The 18,125-nt window shown below is 19.3% G+C and overlaps 1 protein-coding gene and 1 long non-coding RNA gene across 2 annotated transcripts; one reads left to right on the top strand and one right to left on the bottom strand.

The window, feature by feature from the left end:
• Positions 1-1,986: 1,986 nt before the first annotated feature.
• Positions 1,987-6,218, bottom strand: LOC108000061 (acyl-CoA Delta-9 desaturase-like). The gene is given in 7 exon segments (XM_062073494.1): positions 1,987-2,092; positions 2,500-2,733; positions 3,234-3,419; positions 4,143-4,317; positions 4,320-4,344; positions 4,454-4,584; positions 6,014-6,218. Coding segments are annotated over 7 exon segments (1,062 nt in total).
• An 8,801-nt stretch (positions 6,219-15,019) lies between these two features.
• LOC108000091 (uncharacterized) lies at positions 15,020-17,761 on the top strand. Its single transcript, XR_009829403.1, has 3 exons — positions 15,020-15,248; positions 16,696-16,890; positions 17,305-17,761. It is a non-coding gene; the product is annotated as an uncharacterized LOC108000091 (long non-coding RNA).
• The last annotated feature ends 364 nt before the right edge of the window (positions 17,762-18,125 follow it).

Genomic DNA, 18,125 nt, shown 5'->3' with positions numbered 1-18,125 from the left:
ATCATTATTAATTTTTAATCATTATTAATGCTATAATAATTTTCTATATTAAAGTGATAATAAGTCAAAACGATAAGAAGATTTTGAATCTCGAATTTCTAAAACATTCGAAAATACAGAAATATTACAATAGTTAAATTCACAAAATTGTTGAGTCTTTGCCTTTGATTCATTTAAAAATCTGTACTCGTAAAAACATTGTTTTTGTTTAAAAGAAAACTATTTGCAAAACATTATTTAAATCGAATATGATAGATTTTCGAAATATCTGAAAAATCTATTCTTTATTTACATAATAAAATAATTTATTCTTATTTTATCTATGAATTCATGTTAAAATATAATTTCAATCTTAACCATTTAAAATATTGTAGTTATTCTAATATTCTAATATTATACTTATTCTACACTGAATAAAGTTGAAAGTAAAATAGAAAGTAGCACTAAAATGATAATGTAGCTTCACAGTTATAAATCTATCGTATATTTTGTTTATGTAATAATAAATGTATATAGATTTTATATAGATTTTATATAGATTCCAATTTTCATAGTAAATTTTCAAAATTTTCACAATGTCATTATATCGCAAAAGTAAATAATATAATTGTATAAATAATATAAATAATAGAATTTTTATTATAAAAAAAATTTATATCTTTTTAAATATCTTAAAAATTTTTTACAAAAAATAAATTTCACACTAATTGCGAAATGAAGAAGTGAAACATCATATTGGCAATATATTTTCAATTATATACGATATAAGACGAAGAAAAAATAGAAAATTTTTTTAAAACGATATGATAAATAAAAAAACATATGATAATAAATAAAAAAATCGTTTCTGTAAACTAAATTTTAAAAAATAAATAAAATAAAATAAACATACAAAAAAATAATTAGACTATTTTTATATTGTTTTAAGAAGACTGTTACTTGAACAAAAATATTTAGCCAATAGAAACTTTGAAAATAATTATTTGACTATATAAATTTTCAATTAATTTAAGAAAAAAATGGACAATAATTTACTTGAAGACAATAATTTATCTAATATTTATATTTATAAAATTTTCATATTTTGCATATTTACATTAATAGTGCACAATACTAATAATTATATTTCCACGTTGATATAGAATCGACATTTTTATGTTTTTTGACATTAGTTTCATCAAATTTTTATTACATTATATTTTGTTTGTATAATTTTATTGTATTTTAATTTTTTTGTGAACTTCATTTTGTGTATTCATTTTAATTAACAAAAAATAATTTCTCATGTCTACAAATTTCTATTCAATTTATATCAGGATTATATCAGGATTGCGACTATTCATTGTATCAATTTTTGATTGTATAATCAATATTGTTTTTTAAGAAGTCTTGTTTCAACTATTTTTAAAATTACAAATACTAATAATTTTAAAAATAAAATACTAATAATTTTTTTATGCATTTTTATGCATCTATTAAAAATGTTATTGTTTTATGTATTTGTAATTTTCTTAAAGGAACAAAATTATTCTTTTAAAAATACAATATATGATTTTCAATCTTCTTTAAAATAAATCGTTATATATATATATATATGTGTATATCAAGAAATTTATATCATGATAAAACATATTGATTATGATACTGAGCATTGCATTACTATTAAAAATATATTATAAATATTAAAAATATATTATAAATATTATAAATATATTATGTAAATACGTTATTTTTTATTTTAAATTCTTATGTTTCAAAAGCAATATTTATTATAAAAAGTTATAATTAATGATTAGAAAAATACGAAAAATAATAGCAATAGTAAAACTTAGAAATGAAAGAAATAACAGATATTGTATTATTGTATTTATTGGACAATTTAAATCTAATCAATTTAAATTCTACCTGAATTTCACATAGAAAAAGAAAATTACAAACTATTAATGATATTCATTACTTTAAATATAAATATAAAATCATTGTTCATTAATCTTTTTTATTAAAAATCTTTGTTTTTTCGATTTCATGAGGTTTCATATCTTTATCGCCCCATTTTGTATCTTCATGATAAATGATTTTGTTTTTGTTGCAGCTACAAATTAAAATTTAGATTTGAAGTTATGCAAGTGACGATAAACTTATTCTACATTATTTTTTTTTTTTATTTTTTTTACTTTTATTTTTATTTTTAGATATTTAAAATATTTATTTTTTATATTCTTTCTAATCTTTGTTTTGGTGGTTATATTCTATATGTATATAGTTTTTAGTTCTATATGTTTATAGTTTTTATAGTTTTTATATTAGAAATTTAATATTAATTATTTTGTATAAATGGAAGAATTTTATCGAATGCTGAAAATTTATACATTTTTATAATTCATAAAAACTATATTGCAAAAATTAATGAACTATTTATTAATTAAATAACTACTAGTAACTAGGTTCAATTATTGATTATTATAATTTAAAATATATTAATATTGATAATATCGATACCTCGATCCATTTCCATTTTTGGCTATTTGTTTTGTAATCATTTCTTCGGGAACAGTTTTTAAATCATATGCTTGTCCCAATAAAGCACAGAAATCAATGAATGCGGTGGTAAAATTGGTTTTATAGCCAAATTCACTGGTTTTATAATCCCATGGAAATACATGATGATAATTGTGCCATCCTTCTCCGAAAGTAAATATGGACACAATTAAATTTTCGATTGGTCGAATATTCCTTTTACATAAAATTCATGAAATTTTACTTTTTATTCAACTAAATTTTTTATTATATTAATATAATAGGAATAGATATTTGTTTTTGATAAAAAGTTTATTATATATTTTATCTATATTTAAATTTTTCCTTTATTTTTTCAAACGTATTATAACTTTAAAATAAAATTGTAAAGAAATAAATTATTTTATGTACATGATTAAATAATAATGTACATGATAAATTATAAGATAATTTAATGTATTATTACAATTTTTGACATATAAAAATAAGAAACAATAAAAAATAAGTGCCATTTTATGTAATATATAATTTAATATAATATTTGTAATTATTAAAAAAAATTATGAAAGAATGAAAAAGTCAATATTATATTATATTGAAAATGTAATATTCAATTAGAATTTTGAAAAAATCAATTGATCTAAGAATAAGTATTGTATATAATCGTTATTATTATGCTTCTGAGAAAATAGAAATATATAAATATAATTTCTTACACGTCATATGGTTTCATGCCCCATATATGATCAGCAGAATTTACCAACCATGTCATGTTCAAAGTCCAAACATATCTCCCTAGATTCATGTACCAGGAAATTATGAATTTTTCATTCCAAAAATAACAAGGTACTCCCACCGGAATCAGAATGCATATGAATAGAAGTAACATAAAACATAATATCACCTAAAAATCATATAGAGAAATATTGAAAATGTATGTAAACAATTTCTATTCGATTTAATTACAGGAATTATAATCGATTCTTAAAAAATTTTTAAAGGTTTGTTTAATTTGAATTTTTAATCATATATTATTACAAACAAATTTTGAAAATTTTTTTCTTAATTTAATGCAATTTTTTTTATAAATTAATATTAATTATCATCAAAATGAATATATTTCATAAAATATTCATTTCATAATATTTCATAATATTCAATTCATAAAATTTATATGTTTATAAGTAAATTTATATTTTTACTTTATTTTAAATAAGAATAATATATTATAAAAATAAATTATTTTATAATATTTGTTACTTGTAATTTCATTAGAGAAAAATATAATTACATATTCCTACAATATGTGCAATTTCTGTTACTATTCTATTACTATCTTTATTAAAATTTCAAGGAAACTTAGCTAATCCTAGTTTTCATTAGGATTGATTTTCTTTATTTATTTTTATTTTAAGCAGATATTGATTGATTGATTAATATAATTTCCTTGTTCAAATTTTATTCTGAAATCTTAACCAATTTTATAAGTAAATTTAATTTAAATTGGCAAAGTTTTTCATTGAATCATATTCAATGGAATGTCAGTTAAATAAAAAATAATGAAATTTATTTAATAAAATTAAATAAAAATTAAACTATTGGACTAAAAACAAAATATTATATTTCACTTTCTTTGAAAAACGACAATGGGATTATTTTCCAGATCGCTTATGTTAATTGTGGCACCTTTTTTAATTACATCAGGATGTTTTCGAACAAGCAGCCAACCTACATGAGAAAAAAAGAATCCTCGACGCGCGTTATGTGGATCCGCGTCAGTATCTGTAAATTTGTGATGTGATCTCGTACCCATTCGTAAATATGATTCTGTAAATCAAAAGCGAAACTTGAAATATTAGAATTTGTAAAAATGTGATTAGAGAAATTATATGATAATTAATTATAAAAAAAAGAGCGAACGGAAATTGAAATTTACCTGATAAACAAGTGTTTGAAGAAGCATCAATAGGAATCGAAGGGGCCACTTTGCTTTGTAAGTTCTATGACACCACAATCTGTGGGCTCCAGCTATGATACCCATCGAAGTAATTATTCCCAGAACAGTAACTGAAAATATAACTTGATTGAAATATCAATTGATTTATGATATTATTTAATTTAAATTTTATTATTACACACTTCTTTGCTTTATGTTATGAATAATTATACTGATATAAAAAAAGGGAAAGTAATATGTAATAAATAAATTAATATGTAATAAATTAATATGTAATATATAAATGTTATGTAATAAATTCTCTATTAAAATTCTCGTAATAAAAATAATATTGGACTAATTACATTCTAAAATTGTCCAATGAAATTTTACTAAGATAATTTTTGTTAAAAATTTTCATAATTTTCATGATCATTTTAGAAATTCAAGCATGTCGATTAAAATTTGCTGACAAAGCAATTAAAACAATTTCATTTAATAATCTCGCTTTTAATATTTGTGTATCGCGTAAATTGTATGTTGCTTTCAAATATCCTTTTTTTTGCTTCTTATAATAAAAAAATGAGGTACCGATATTTTTTGCACAATTTCCTATTTTTATATTCATTGTGTTTTTCAAAAATAGAATACCCGACGATCAATAATAGATTTATTGTTTGAAATCAATTTATTTGATTATACAATTTAATTACGATATTCATAATTGTGTTTTTTAATTCTTTATTATTTAATTTTTTTATCATTCTATAATTTCTTATTACATTATAGTATATAATTTTATTTTTGTCATGAATAATTATTATTCATATCAAACATATCATATAAAATAACCGAGGGAAAAAGAAAAGATTTTGTTTTGTCGAAAAAACGATCACTCTTGAAATCAATTAGCATAATAATATGATTAATGCAAAATTAATTTCAATAAACTAGCAAATAATTGTTTATGCAACTATCATAACTTTTTTGTATTAAATATGATTGGAATCATAATTAAAATATGTACACGAAATGATGATAAAATACAGAATTCCTATAATTAAAACTTATTTTTAAATTTATTTTTGATTTTTGATAAGTATTATTAATTATTAATTTTTATAAATATTTATTAATTATTATTTTATTTTCAAAATAATATTTTTAAACTCAAAATTATCATAACTATTAAATAAACAAATTATTGAACATTATTAATTATATTTTTGGGTATTATAATTATATTTTATAAATTACATTTTAATATTTTTCAAAATTTTTATATGATTCTATAAATATTAACTATTTTATGATAGATATTACAATTATTTCACGAAATAAATTTTACACATTAGAAATTTTTGTTATAAATTAATCTATTTCTTATTAATATATTAATTTGGTAGGATATAATATCCAGAAATAGAATAGAAATTTTTTTTAAATCTTTAAAATTAAATCTGTAATTAATCATATTGTTGAATGTTTTTAATTTTCGAAAATTATTATAAAATATTATTCAGTAATTAACATAGAATAAATTAAAAAATGTGTACTTACACCATAAAATTGTATATATTCTTTCATAAATGTCAAGACAAAATAACCATCCATAGAGACCTCCCAGGTGCAAATATATCATGCCAATTATATTTTTCCAGACAATATTGTATTTGTAATTTGATTTTACGTTTAAACTATTCTGATTCCTTGTCATTTCTTTTTTATGAAATTTTTCTTGAACTGTTTCTTGAGATATCTCCATAATGTTATCAACTATTTTAAAAAACCTAAAACGAAAATTTTTTAAAGTTTAATATCTTATCATTAATCGATAATTTTAATTTAATGAATGATAACTTTTTAATATAAAGAAATGTAAAAAAAAGTTACATATTTGCAGTTATATATTAGATTATCGAAAAATTGAGCATTAATATGATTTAAATGAGAATACATAGTAATGATAGAATACATAGTAAAATAAAATAACAGAATTTGAAGATTATAATTGACAGAAAAGAATAGAAGAATGGAAAGTGAAAAATATTTGTAAATGTATATATACATATATATTGCAGCAAAAACCTTATAATCATATACCAATTTTATTAAAAACATTTAAAAATGTTCAATCTAACTTCAAAATCTTATACATATTAAAAAAAGTCAAAATTTTTAATTTTCTAATGTCACAAAAATTTGATAATTCTGACATCCTCAAATTTCAAACATTTATAATTTTTATAATTTCAAAATTTTGATATTTTCTAGATTTTCAAAATTCTATTTTATGATAATTTTATATGCAGATTTCTGTTTACAGCAATATTAACAATATTTTTTCTTCATTACATTCTTCATTATTCAATAAGTGTTATCACTAAAAATCTATTAATTAACTGATTTTTAATTAAAATTGATAGAAGTGGAGTTATTCATGTACTCACTTAAACAAACGTGTCATAAAACTATTTAAATCAAATAAACTGCATTAGTTAAGATTAAATCAATATATCTAAAGCTTAAATTTAAATTGCAAACATTGCATTTTTTCTATCGATCTTACAGTTTCTAACATGTTCAAATCATTTGATGAAATACAATTGGAAAAAAGATCAAATCTATTAAGTCTAATATTTATTGCACGTATTAGAAAATAAAATATTTAAACAGATCGATTTCTATTATATTATATTGGAATGTTCTTAAAAATAAATATTTACAAATATCGACATGTGGTATATGATATATGTGAAAATGTTCGTGAAAATCAACAATTGCTTATTGCTTATGATTTTATTGGAATATAAAATGTCTTTATAATCGGAATCCAATAATGATATTTTCCAAAAAATATAAAATTATTATTACATATTTTTTTGTTATGAAGATATAACATTGATAAATTTTTTAGCGAAATTCCTTTAAGTTTGCACGTATAAATCTTAAAAATTTTTATAGATAATCATTTAGAAAATATTTCAATACTTTCATTTCATATATTAATAAATATTATCTCATTAACATAAGTTATTTTTCTAATTATGAAAAAATTTATGATACATTAATATCAAAACTTGTCTAATAAAATTAATTATATTTAAAATATGTATAACACATTATTTATATTATATGATGTATTACAATATGTTATAACATGAAGCAATAAAATCATAATATCATTTAGTATATAAATCAATAATTTACGTAAAACAAGTTTCACGGTTAGTCGTAAATGCAATCATGAATTACATTTGCATATAATTATCATTAATAAACAAAAACTATCATTACTATAATTATCATTAATACTATACTATACTATACACTATAATTATCATTAATAACAATTTAGATCGTTAATAAAATATATTTAATAACAAATGAATTTCAAACAAAATGAAATAGTAATTACGCTGAAAATATTTTGAATCTCTCGCAAAAAAAAATTAATTTGTAAAACTGCAATATATTCTCTACTTTTCTCTTTTTTATCTTTTTAATATCTGTGCAAACATTTCTAATGAAATATTTCATGTTCTAATAAATATTTGAAATTCCTTATACTTAACATTTTATTAATTATTTGAGAACATATCTTGTTTTCGTCTTAATTAATTGGTATCATAGAAAATTTACAAATTTCTATTATTTCTTATCTTTTTATTTTTAAAATCGATTTCAAAAAAATTGAAATTGAAATAGTCCTAAAAATTTTGGAACTTTCTTGAATTTTTATGATCTTACAATTAAATTTCTATTTTCGATTAGCCAAAAATATGTTTGAGATTTAATGAATTGAAAGCTTCTTTGTTTTTTGAAAAACAAAGAAATATTACTTTTATGTTGATGAACCAATTATGTTGAGTAAAATACTATTTGAAAAATAATTATATCATCAATCTTTAATTTTTATATTTATTTCACATTTCTAATTGTTTTATTTAATTGATTAATTGTTATTCAAAAATAAAATAGAAAATAATAATCTATTACTTTAGTACGAAACATCAAAATTATATAAATGATTTAATATTAACAATTAATATTAACTTGAATATTTCTGAATAAATTAAAGATTTTATTTTTTCCTTTTAATATTTAGATTTTTTAAAAAATCGATTATTAATTATTTTTCTATGTTAATTATTTTTTTCTATATAAATTTTTAAAAAAATAAAAAAAATATTAAAACAAAATAAAATCATATTCAAGAAACACTATGAATTTTCGATTATAAATTACTATTTTAATTTTAATTATCCATTTCAGAATTTAATATGAAAATTTAATAAATCTTTATCATTGCTTTTTGTATTAATGCAACGAAATTTTTATTTTATTAATCAATTAGTCAATTTATCAGACTAATATTTATTTATAACGAAAATAAATAATATACTCAACAGAATAATATTTTTAGCAAATATATTTTATATTTTCCTGAAAAAATTACTTTAGATGAAAATTAAAAAATTTATATTCAAATAAATAAAATTTTTAAATTTTTTAAATACAATTGAAATTAACGTTGATAAAATATGAATGTTTTATTAATAGATAATTATTCTATATTTAAAAATAAACAGAAAATAAATAAAAGAAAATAAAATGTATGTTTATTATTTTCGAAAAAATTAAATATTTAAGATATTAAATATATATAATTATATATACAGTTATATGTATATAATTTAATATATATTTAATATATATTTATAATATATATATAATTTAATATTTATATATAAAATTAATAATATACATACATACATATTTTTTTTTGTATATATATTGTATATATATATTTTTTGTATATATATATTACATTATATATATAATTAAGAAATCGCATTATCAATTTTCAAATACGATTTTCTTAAAAATTAATTTTTAAATGAGAAGAAAATATTTTATATTTTCATACTTGATTTTTACAAAAATAAATCTGCTTTTTGCAATTTACTTATTTTTTTTTTTTTTTCTTATTTTGATCTTATTTCGAAAATAAAATCTTTCTAGTCTTATTTATAATATAACTTTTAAATATGAATTATTGACTATTTTGTATATTCTAGATTAAAATTAATACTTTTTATAATATAGGTAATATAGGTAAAAAATTTAATAATAATCATTCTTGGCATTGTCAAATGACAAAAAATTTATCTTTTTTAATTTTGAAGATATTATTTAACATATTTAAGATATTATTTATTATGAACTTTATCATCATTATGGTGATCGACGCGTAAAATTTGTGTAACAATTTATGTAAAACAGTTTATATAAAATATATATGTATATACATTATACAATTATATATTAGTATACAAATATACTTAATATTAATTATAAAAATTCGTTAAAAATAAAAAAAAAGCATAAAAAAAGCAATTCAGAAACTTTTAGAAATGTAAATGTTTTTACAAAATTCTCCAACAATTATGTCTTCTTCGATGCCATAAGTCTAATTTGAAATATTTTTTCTTATTACTGATATTTACACTTATTACTGATATTTACATATAAAAGTATATATATAATACATAAATAACAACTAAACTAAAGTTATTATTATTTAACATAATAATATCTCTATAAGCATTCAATATGTTAATTACAAAATGCATCTTAGTAGATAAAATTCAATGCTCAATTGAATGAAAATTTTTTATTAATATTTCAGAAGATAGCTGAAGCTAAAATTTAAGTTGTAATTTTAGCTTCAGCTATCTTCTGAAATATTAATGAAAAATTTTCATTCAATTGAGCATTCTTGCGATCTTGCGATCCTTTTCCGAATTTTTCTTTCTTTTTATCTAAATTCTATATTACGTTCAATTATATCAGTCATGTTATATTTCAATTAAATTTTCTTTTTATCTAAATTATGGAATATGAAATGAATAAACTTTTTCTTTTCATAAAAAATTTGTTGTTCACGTCTGTATCTAACGATGCTGTGTTGATAAATACTTGTTAAGTGCACGTACAGAAATATGTAGAAATACTCTTTTCAGATATATATATTTAAATGTGTAGAAACTGGTGATCATTGATATATTTTCTTAACGATAAGCCTATTGGAAGCTGTACCTATACAAGAATTGAATCTCTCACATAAGTAATTGTATTTGATAATCAGAGCATGATGCATAGTTACAAAAAAACTATTTATTTGTTATATTCGATCGTCAGAATATGCTTTTTGAATGAAAGCTAATTAGACAATCTTCACAAAGTGATATTTGTGTCTCCAGAAAATCTTTTCTTAGTTCAATGCAAGGATCATAGATAGTGGGGCATGACAATATCGTGATCAATATCTGTCTTGTGACACTCCTAAGGTAGAGAAAAATTCTTCGAATTAAAATGATTAATTATCGTTGAGTCAGATATGTTTGAAATATCACTTTTGGAATCGTTCTTCGCTCCGCTGAAGCATGTCAAAAATATATATTAATAAGTATCGCTTAAGTTCTTCTTAATAATTGCAGATAACACCATCATTTATTTATACTTAATGCTGATCAGCTGCCGATAATAATAAAAAAAGATTTTACTATTAATAAGAATAAAAATAAAAAAAAATTAAAAAGATAAGGAATTATTTCAAATAAGCTGTTGAGAAATTCCATGAGCAAAAAGTACTCACGAACATTTCTTATATACTTATTGATTGGGTAGTGAAAACAATAAATAAAATGTATAAATTTAACTGAATGAATATATTTAATTATATAATTATATAATATAATTGCGCATATTTGTTTACAAAACATTTGGAATATTTGTATCGAAGAAATACAAATAGATACCAACTATGAAATAGCGGTGTTAACATTCAATAAGTAAAGCCATAAATAATATTTCAGTGAACTTTAAATTCTATAATAATATATTTTGTTAATATTTAGATTTTTAATTTATCTTTCTCTTATGCAACATATATAAGTTAAAAATATTATAATTTAAATAGAAAATTAATACAATTAATTAATACAATAAAGAAACATTACATTATTTTATTTTATTATTAAAAATTATAAGTAAAAATTAAGTAAAATATTACTTAATGTCATTATTACTTCTAAAAAAAAATTGAAGTAATAATGAAAATGTTGGAACTTTACATAAAATGCAATTTAATATAATATTTGTAATTTCGAAATAAAATAAGAAATAATGAAAGATATTTATTTTACACATTTATTTTATAATAAAAAATAGATTTAAAAAATATAGCAGAATTAGTCAATCAGAGCATTTATATTAGTTAAAATTATAAGACGATTTTTTATTTATGAGAATTTAATTCTTATTTATTTGATGCTTCAGATTTTACAAATATGGTAGTAAATAATAGATTTTTTCTTTCATTACAAAACAATTCACATTCACAAACAAAAATAAAAACTATATTCAAAATTAATATGTCAAAAGAAAAAATAACTTATCAAAAATCTATTTCTTCATGGATTGAGCTTAAATATTTTAAATCTGATATCGGACTTGAGTATTATACGAATGCTTTTTATTTTCTGTTTTACTTTTGATTAGATTTTTCAAATGCTCAAACAAAGATTTGACATATTTTAAGCCCATTATAATTTATAGCTTTTTAATATATTTGTTGTTATATAATCTCTCAGGGATTATATTTCTATCATTAAATAAATTGGAACTTCGACATATCATATCGAATTTTCGACATATCAATGCTCCAATTCGTATTTACGTAAAGATATATAAACTGGACTATTGCAACTCGTTTGTTCGAGAGATTTACAAAGTTATTTACAATATCTTTTAATACTGCATATTATGTAGTAATTATCTCAAATATTTTCAAATCATCGGAGTTGGTCATGATCGCCGCCTTTCTACTTTAATTTTCAAATAGATTTTTTTCAAAAACTTTTTGATCATTACAATATAACTGAAAATTTTTGACTTATAACATTATTGATCCTGTGAAATTGATTTTTTTTTTATTATTATCGTCATGATATTTTTCTATTATGATCTGTCATATGAATTCTTTTTATGTATATCATGGAATAATTTTTTTTTTATATATGCGCCACGATTTCTACCTATTTTATACCCAACATTTCTTTTCTTAGATTCGCAATACGATTGAATCCTATTTTGTTCAGGATCTATTACTCAATAAAGAAACATTTAAATCGCGAAAATGAAGATTGAAAATTTTTATTTTTTTATAATAATGAATACCTCTTACTCGTGTCGTGTCAAAAATAATCAAAATTCATTTCACAAAGAACTATATGCGAAATACACTACTTCGATTAGTCAAATATTTACTTTTTAAATATATATATATATATTTTGATTTTGATATTTTATTAATCAAGAAAAAAATGTCATATAGAATATTTCTAAAGATAAAATCTAATAACTATCGATTATTATGATCAAAGTGTCTTCGAATCTCGAGTGATCCATACGAATTGAATGCGTGAAACTTTGATACAGAGTTACTGAATAATATTCCTTCTATTTCTAAAAATGGTTTAATTAGATTAGGCTGACGCACACAGAATGAAATATTTAGCTTTAGCTGAAATCTGATTGTGTAATATTTCTTTTTCTTAATATGATAATAATGATAGAATAATAGAAATAATGATAATTGACTTAAGCGGATATCCGATGGCATGATATATCTTTCATATAATAGAAGTCGTGGGAATAATGTTTAACGTCATGTATTTTCTTTCTATGGAAATTTGCAATTATTAATAATAAAAATGAATAATATACTCTCGTCCGATTGTCCGATAATTCTCAATATAAAAATAGAAAGCATGATTTGAGCTATTCTATCCGCATGCTCACATTTTATATGATGTTGATGCTAGCACTGGAAAAGATCATACATACTGTTTTGAAAATCTTGTCTACATTTTGTTTTCGAATGAAGTAGTATTACTATTTTAAAGATATCATTTGAACTCGTTCTTGATTTCTTCAATTATTATTGTTCATTTTGATTTTTTTTTCTATAATTATCATTACTCATTCAGTATTTTTACTTCAAGTTGAATAATTATCTTTATTCTTTAAAAATATTTTATATCAACTTTCTATAATATATATATATATATATTATCATTTTTCATTTCATATTTTAACTTCAAGTTTTACGATTATTGTATCTTTATTTTTTAAAAATAATTATATCAACATTCGAACTATTTTTATTCTAATATATTATTATATTCTAATCATAAATAAATTTTTTTATAAAATATTATATTTTTGCAAAATTTATTTGCAATGACAAATATATTAAAAAACATATTTATTACATGAAATGAAATAAAACTTGAAATAGAACTTGAAAATATCAAATTTCCATGCTCTCATTTTTCTACATTTATGAAATGCAAACATTAAAAAACTGATGTCAATATCACTATACTTTGCTTTTAATTAAAATTAACAATCTCCGATTATAAATTATTATTAATATTTTATTATTAAATTATACATTACATCAAAATTTAATTCGCATTATTAAGAATATTTCCAAATATTTGAAAATATTTTTAATGAATTAATTCTTTGTAATAAATTTTATTTATAAATTTTATCCAGAGAATACAGAAATCATGTTATAATAATAAATCTTTAAATTTATTTTTTATACACTTTATAAAAGGAAATACCTAAATGAATTTTATATCTAACCAGTACTACTACACTTCGGATTCTTTGAAATCTTTTGTATTATATTTGATTTAAATTTATATCATATATTATATCACATATTATACATTTGATTTTATATTTTATATAAAATCATCATTTATATTACATCACTTAACATCTGTAAAAGTTATATATTTTAATTTCTGAAATAATTATATAGAGGTTTATAAGAAATTTTATTAGGTAAAATAATTATCCAAATTAATTTATTTATTAATGAAATTTTTATTAATTTATTTTTTTAAAAAATCGAAATATTCTTTTATTGTATAATGTTATTATTGAATAATTATTGAATAATATTATTATTGAAATATCCAAATGAAAAGCTTTATATGAAAAATGCTGACGGTGAAGGAAATGACGGTGTTAATTAAATGATAATGGAAATCGAATAGAGGTCAATTAATCGAATTTGTATTTCACATTTATTTAAATAGTTTTTTTCAACTTTTTAAAAGATTATTTCGTGCTAAAATTCAGGTACAATTTAGATCCATATTATTTCATCTTTCAAATTATTTTGCTTTAATTATTATGTTTTCTTTTAACTATGTTTTTCTTGCTTAATTTCTTGCGATATTTTTAATTCTAGATTATATTTTTAATTCACTCACTGAATTTGATGGTATTATGTACGACTTGTACCATTCTCAATTCTTTAAGATCGATTTTTTAAGTTTTTTATGAAAATTTCTATATATTTGTATTCGGAACTTTAATTTTTCATCTTTTAATCTTTTAATTTAAAATTTTTAGCTATTATTGAATTTCGAAAGTTTAAAATAATATTTGAAGTAAAATAAGTGAAAAATTCAACAAATTAAACTCAATTGATAGTTACATTTTATTGTGCAACATATGGAATTTTTAATTTATTGAAATAAATAGGAAGAATAATGGTGGAAGAAGAGAAACCAGAGAAACAGTATGTGAAATAGGCAGCTGTTTTATGGTACATTTATATACACGTTCTAGGAGTATACGCTATCTGGTTGATGTTCATTTGGAAATGGAAACTATACTGCCAAATGGATGACTATATTTTATAGTAAGATTCGTAAATTTTTCTTATAATTACATAAATACTTTTCAAAAAATTTTTAATTAATTTTTAATTATTTAATTATTTAATTTTTAATTATTTAATTATTTAATATATTTAGTATATGTGAATTAATTATTTTTTATATCAAATTATTTTTTTATATTTGGCAATTTATGAATAAGATCTGAATCTGAATAGTTATGAATATGATGTGAATAGGATTTATAATATATGAATATATGAATCTATATATGATCTATAATAATTTTTGAAACGTTACTTTAAAGCATTCATGACTTTTTCAGAAAGTTAAATATTAAAAATTAAAATATCATAGCTTATCTTATTAGTTTTTAATTGATTCTCATTTAAACATCAAAATTATAATAATTAAACATCAAAGAGTTAATTTAATTATTATATAGAATAGAATAAAGAAATATTAAGCTTAAGAAATATTGAGTTATAAGATAATATATGTATTAAAAATTAAAGATATAAATATTAGAAAATCTAAAATTTATAATAATAATTGAAAATATACTATAGAATTATAGAATTCTATAGTATACTATAGAATTATATACTATAGAATAATATACTATAGAATTATAGAATTCTATAAATAGTTCAGTAGTAAAAATGGCCAGTTACATTATTATATATTTATATTATTACATTTAATTTTTTTCGTTACAAATGAAATAATAAAAGATTATTCTATAAAATTCCAGTATATTTTTTCTTCTGCTTAATCTTTTTGGCTAATTTATAATAATTAACAATATTATAAAAATATATTGTAGAATCAAATAATAAATATATTATTTTGACTAATATTTTGACTAATATTTTAGTCGCGAAAATGACCAATAATATTATTATCTATTTATATCATAACCTAATATCATTTGTTGCATATGAGCTAAGAATACCTTAATATTCTATCAATTTCTATTGTATTCTATTTCTTCCATTTAATTTTGCTAATCAATTAATTTTTCAGCAATTTTCATAATCGCTATTTGTTATCTTGGAGTAATAGCAAGTGCTCAGAGATTATGGGTTCATAAAACATACGAAGCTGTAGGATTTATTAAATTATTCTTTATGCTTGTTCATACTTTTGCAGGAGTAGTAAATATTTTAAGATTATTGTGTCAATGAAACATTTAGAAAAAATCATCAAATGAATCGAATATTTCTTTTTTATCTAAATATTTATGCAATAAAATTAATTTAGATATTCGTTATATAAAGTAAAATTTTGAATAAAAATTTTCCAAAGATTTTTTATTTAATTTTGTTCTTTTTTTATTATTCTTTTTAAAATAAATAATTAATAATAATAAATATATATATATTTATTATAAATATTGTTTATTGTATATTGTATATTGTTTATAATATTGTTTATAATATATATATTAATATTGTATATTGTTTATAGGGTTCGATATATGATTGGATATTATATCACAGGATTCATCATAAATATTATGGGATAAAGATCCATACATCATAAAAAAGAATTTCTCTATAGTCATTATATAAGTAATGTATTGTCATTCAATATGAGTCTTGAGGAAATGAAACGTAACATTGATTTACGCGATATTGATACTTATGTTTATTTTCAAAAGATGTAAGTTTCTTTTAAACATGTATCTAATATTCATTACATGAAAATGAAAATTATGAAATTCTAGATTTTCTTTAATTGAAACATTACATTTAGTCAAATGGTAGATTTGAATTAGTGATATATATAATATTGGAAATGATATAATGATCATTGTATGAGCCATTAATATAAATCTATAACTGTAACGTGTTTTAATTTTTTCTAATTAGGAGAAAAAAGAAAAAAACAAAATTCCATAATTTAAATCAACTGAGAAGAATTGACAAAATGAAATGTTATATTAAACAACAATGTTAAAACAACGTTATTCTCTAATTTTTCTTATTTTTTATTTCCGATACAATAATCTTTACTATTCTATATATCTTTATTATTTTATTATTATAATAATCTTTGTTTTCTTTGTATTCGCAGCTTCTATTGGTCATTATTTTTAATATTTAGATTTATATTATCTCTAAATGTGCCGTTGAAATATTGGGACGAATCAATAATTGAAACTGTATTAATAACAGGATTTCTACGATTTGCTATATTATGATAAGTATATCTTGGTTGGTAAATAGTGCATACTTGGTCTGAAACTTTAAGGAAAAAGAAAAGTTAATGCACAATTAATAATAATTTCTTGTACAAACTGTTTCTTAAAATATGAAGAAACCATTTCACTTTTATTGACAATGATGTCATTTAAAATGATATATTTTAAATAAAACATTATTAGAAATATAACACGTTTGAACAATTGATATAGCGAATCTTGTGAAAAATCATTTGACTATACTTATTGAATAAGATTGAATAATTCGTTAAGTACAGCATAAATATATATTTACTATTATTTAATTTACTATTAATACTTAGAATACAAATTCCAGCTAAATTATTGATATTATTTATAGCATTTATGACATGCTGATATATCATTTATGCCTGAAAAATGATAATATTTGATCTTTTAATGATTATATTGATTATTCAACAAAAAACATTGAAATTAAATTATTTTATTAAATTATTTATTAAATTATTAAAATTTGACAAAAATTAATTTTTTAGCATTAAATTCATCATTAATATGATATTGTAAAACAAATAAATTTGTAATAGTTATAAGGAAAATTATTAATATTACGATAAAATTTAACAAGATAGAACAAAAAGAATTTATACCAAAAATATTTATATGATTCCATTATTATATTATATTTATTCAAAATAAGCATTAATTGAAA

This window comes from Apis cerana, linkage group LG4 (genome assembly GCF_029169275.1).
Source record: "Apis cerana isolate GH-2021 linkage group LG4, AcerK_1.0, whole genome shotgun sequence".
Taxonomy (NCBI): Eukaryota; Metazoa; Arthropoda; class Insecta; order Hymenoptera; family Apidae; genus Apis; species Apis cerana.
This window is presented reverse-complemented; position numbering and strand designations above follow the sequence as displayed.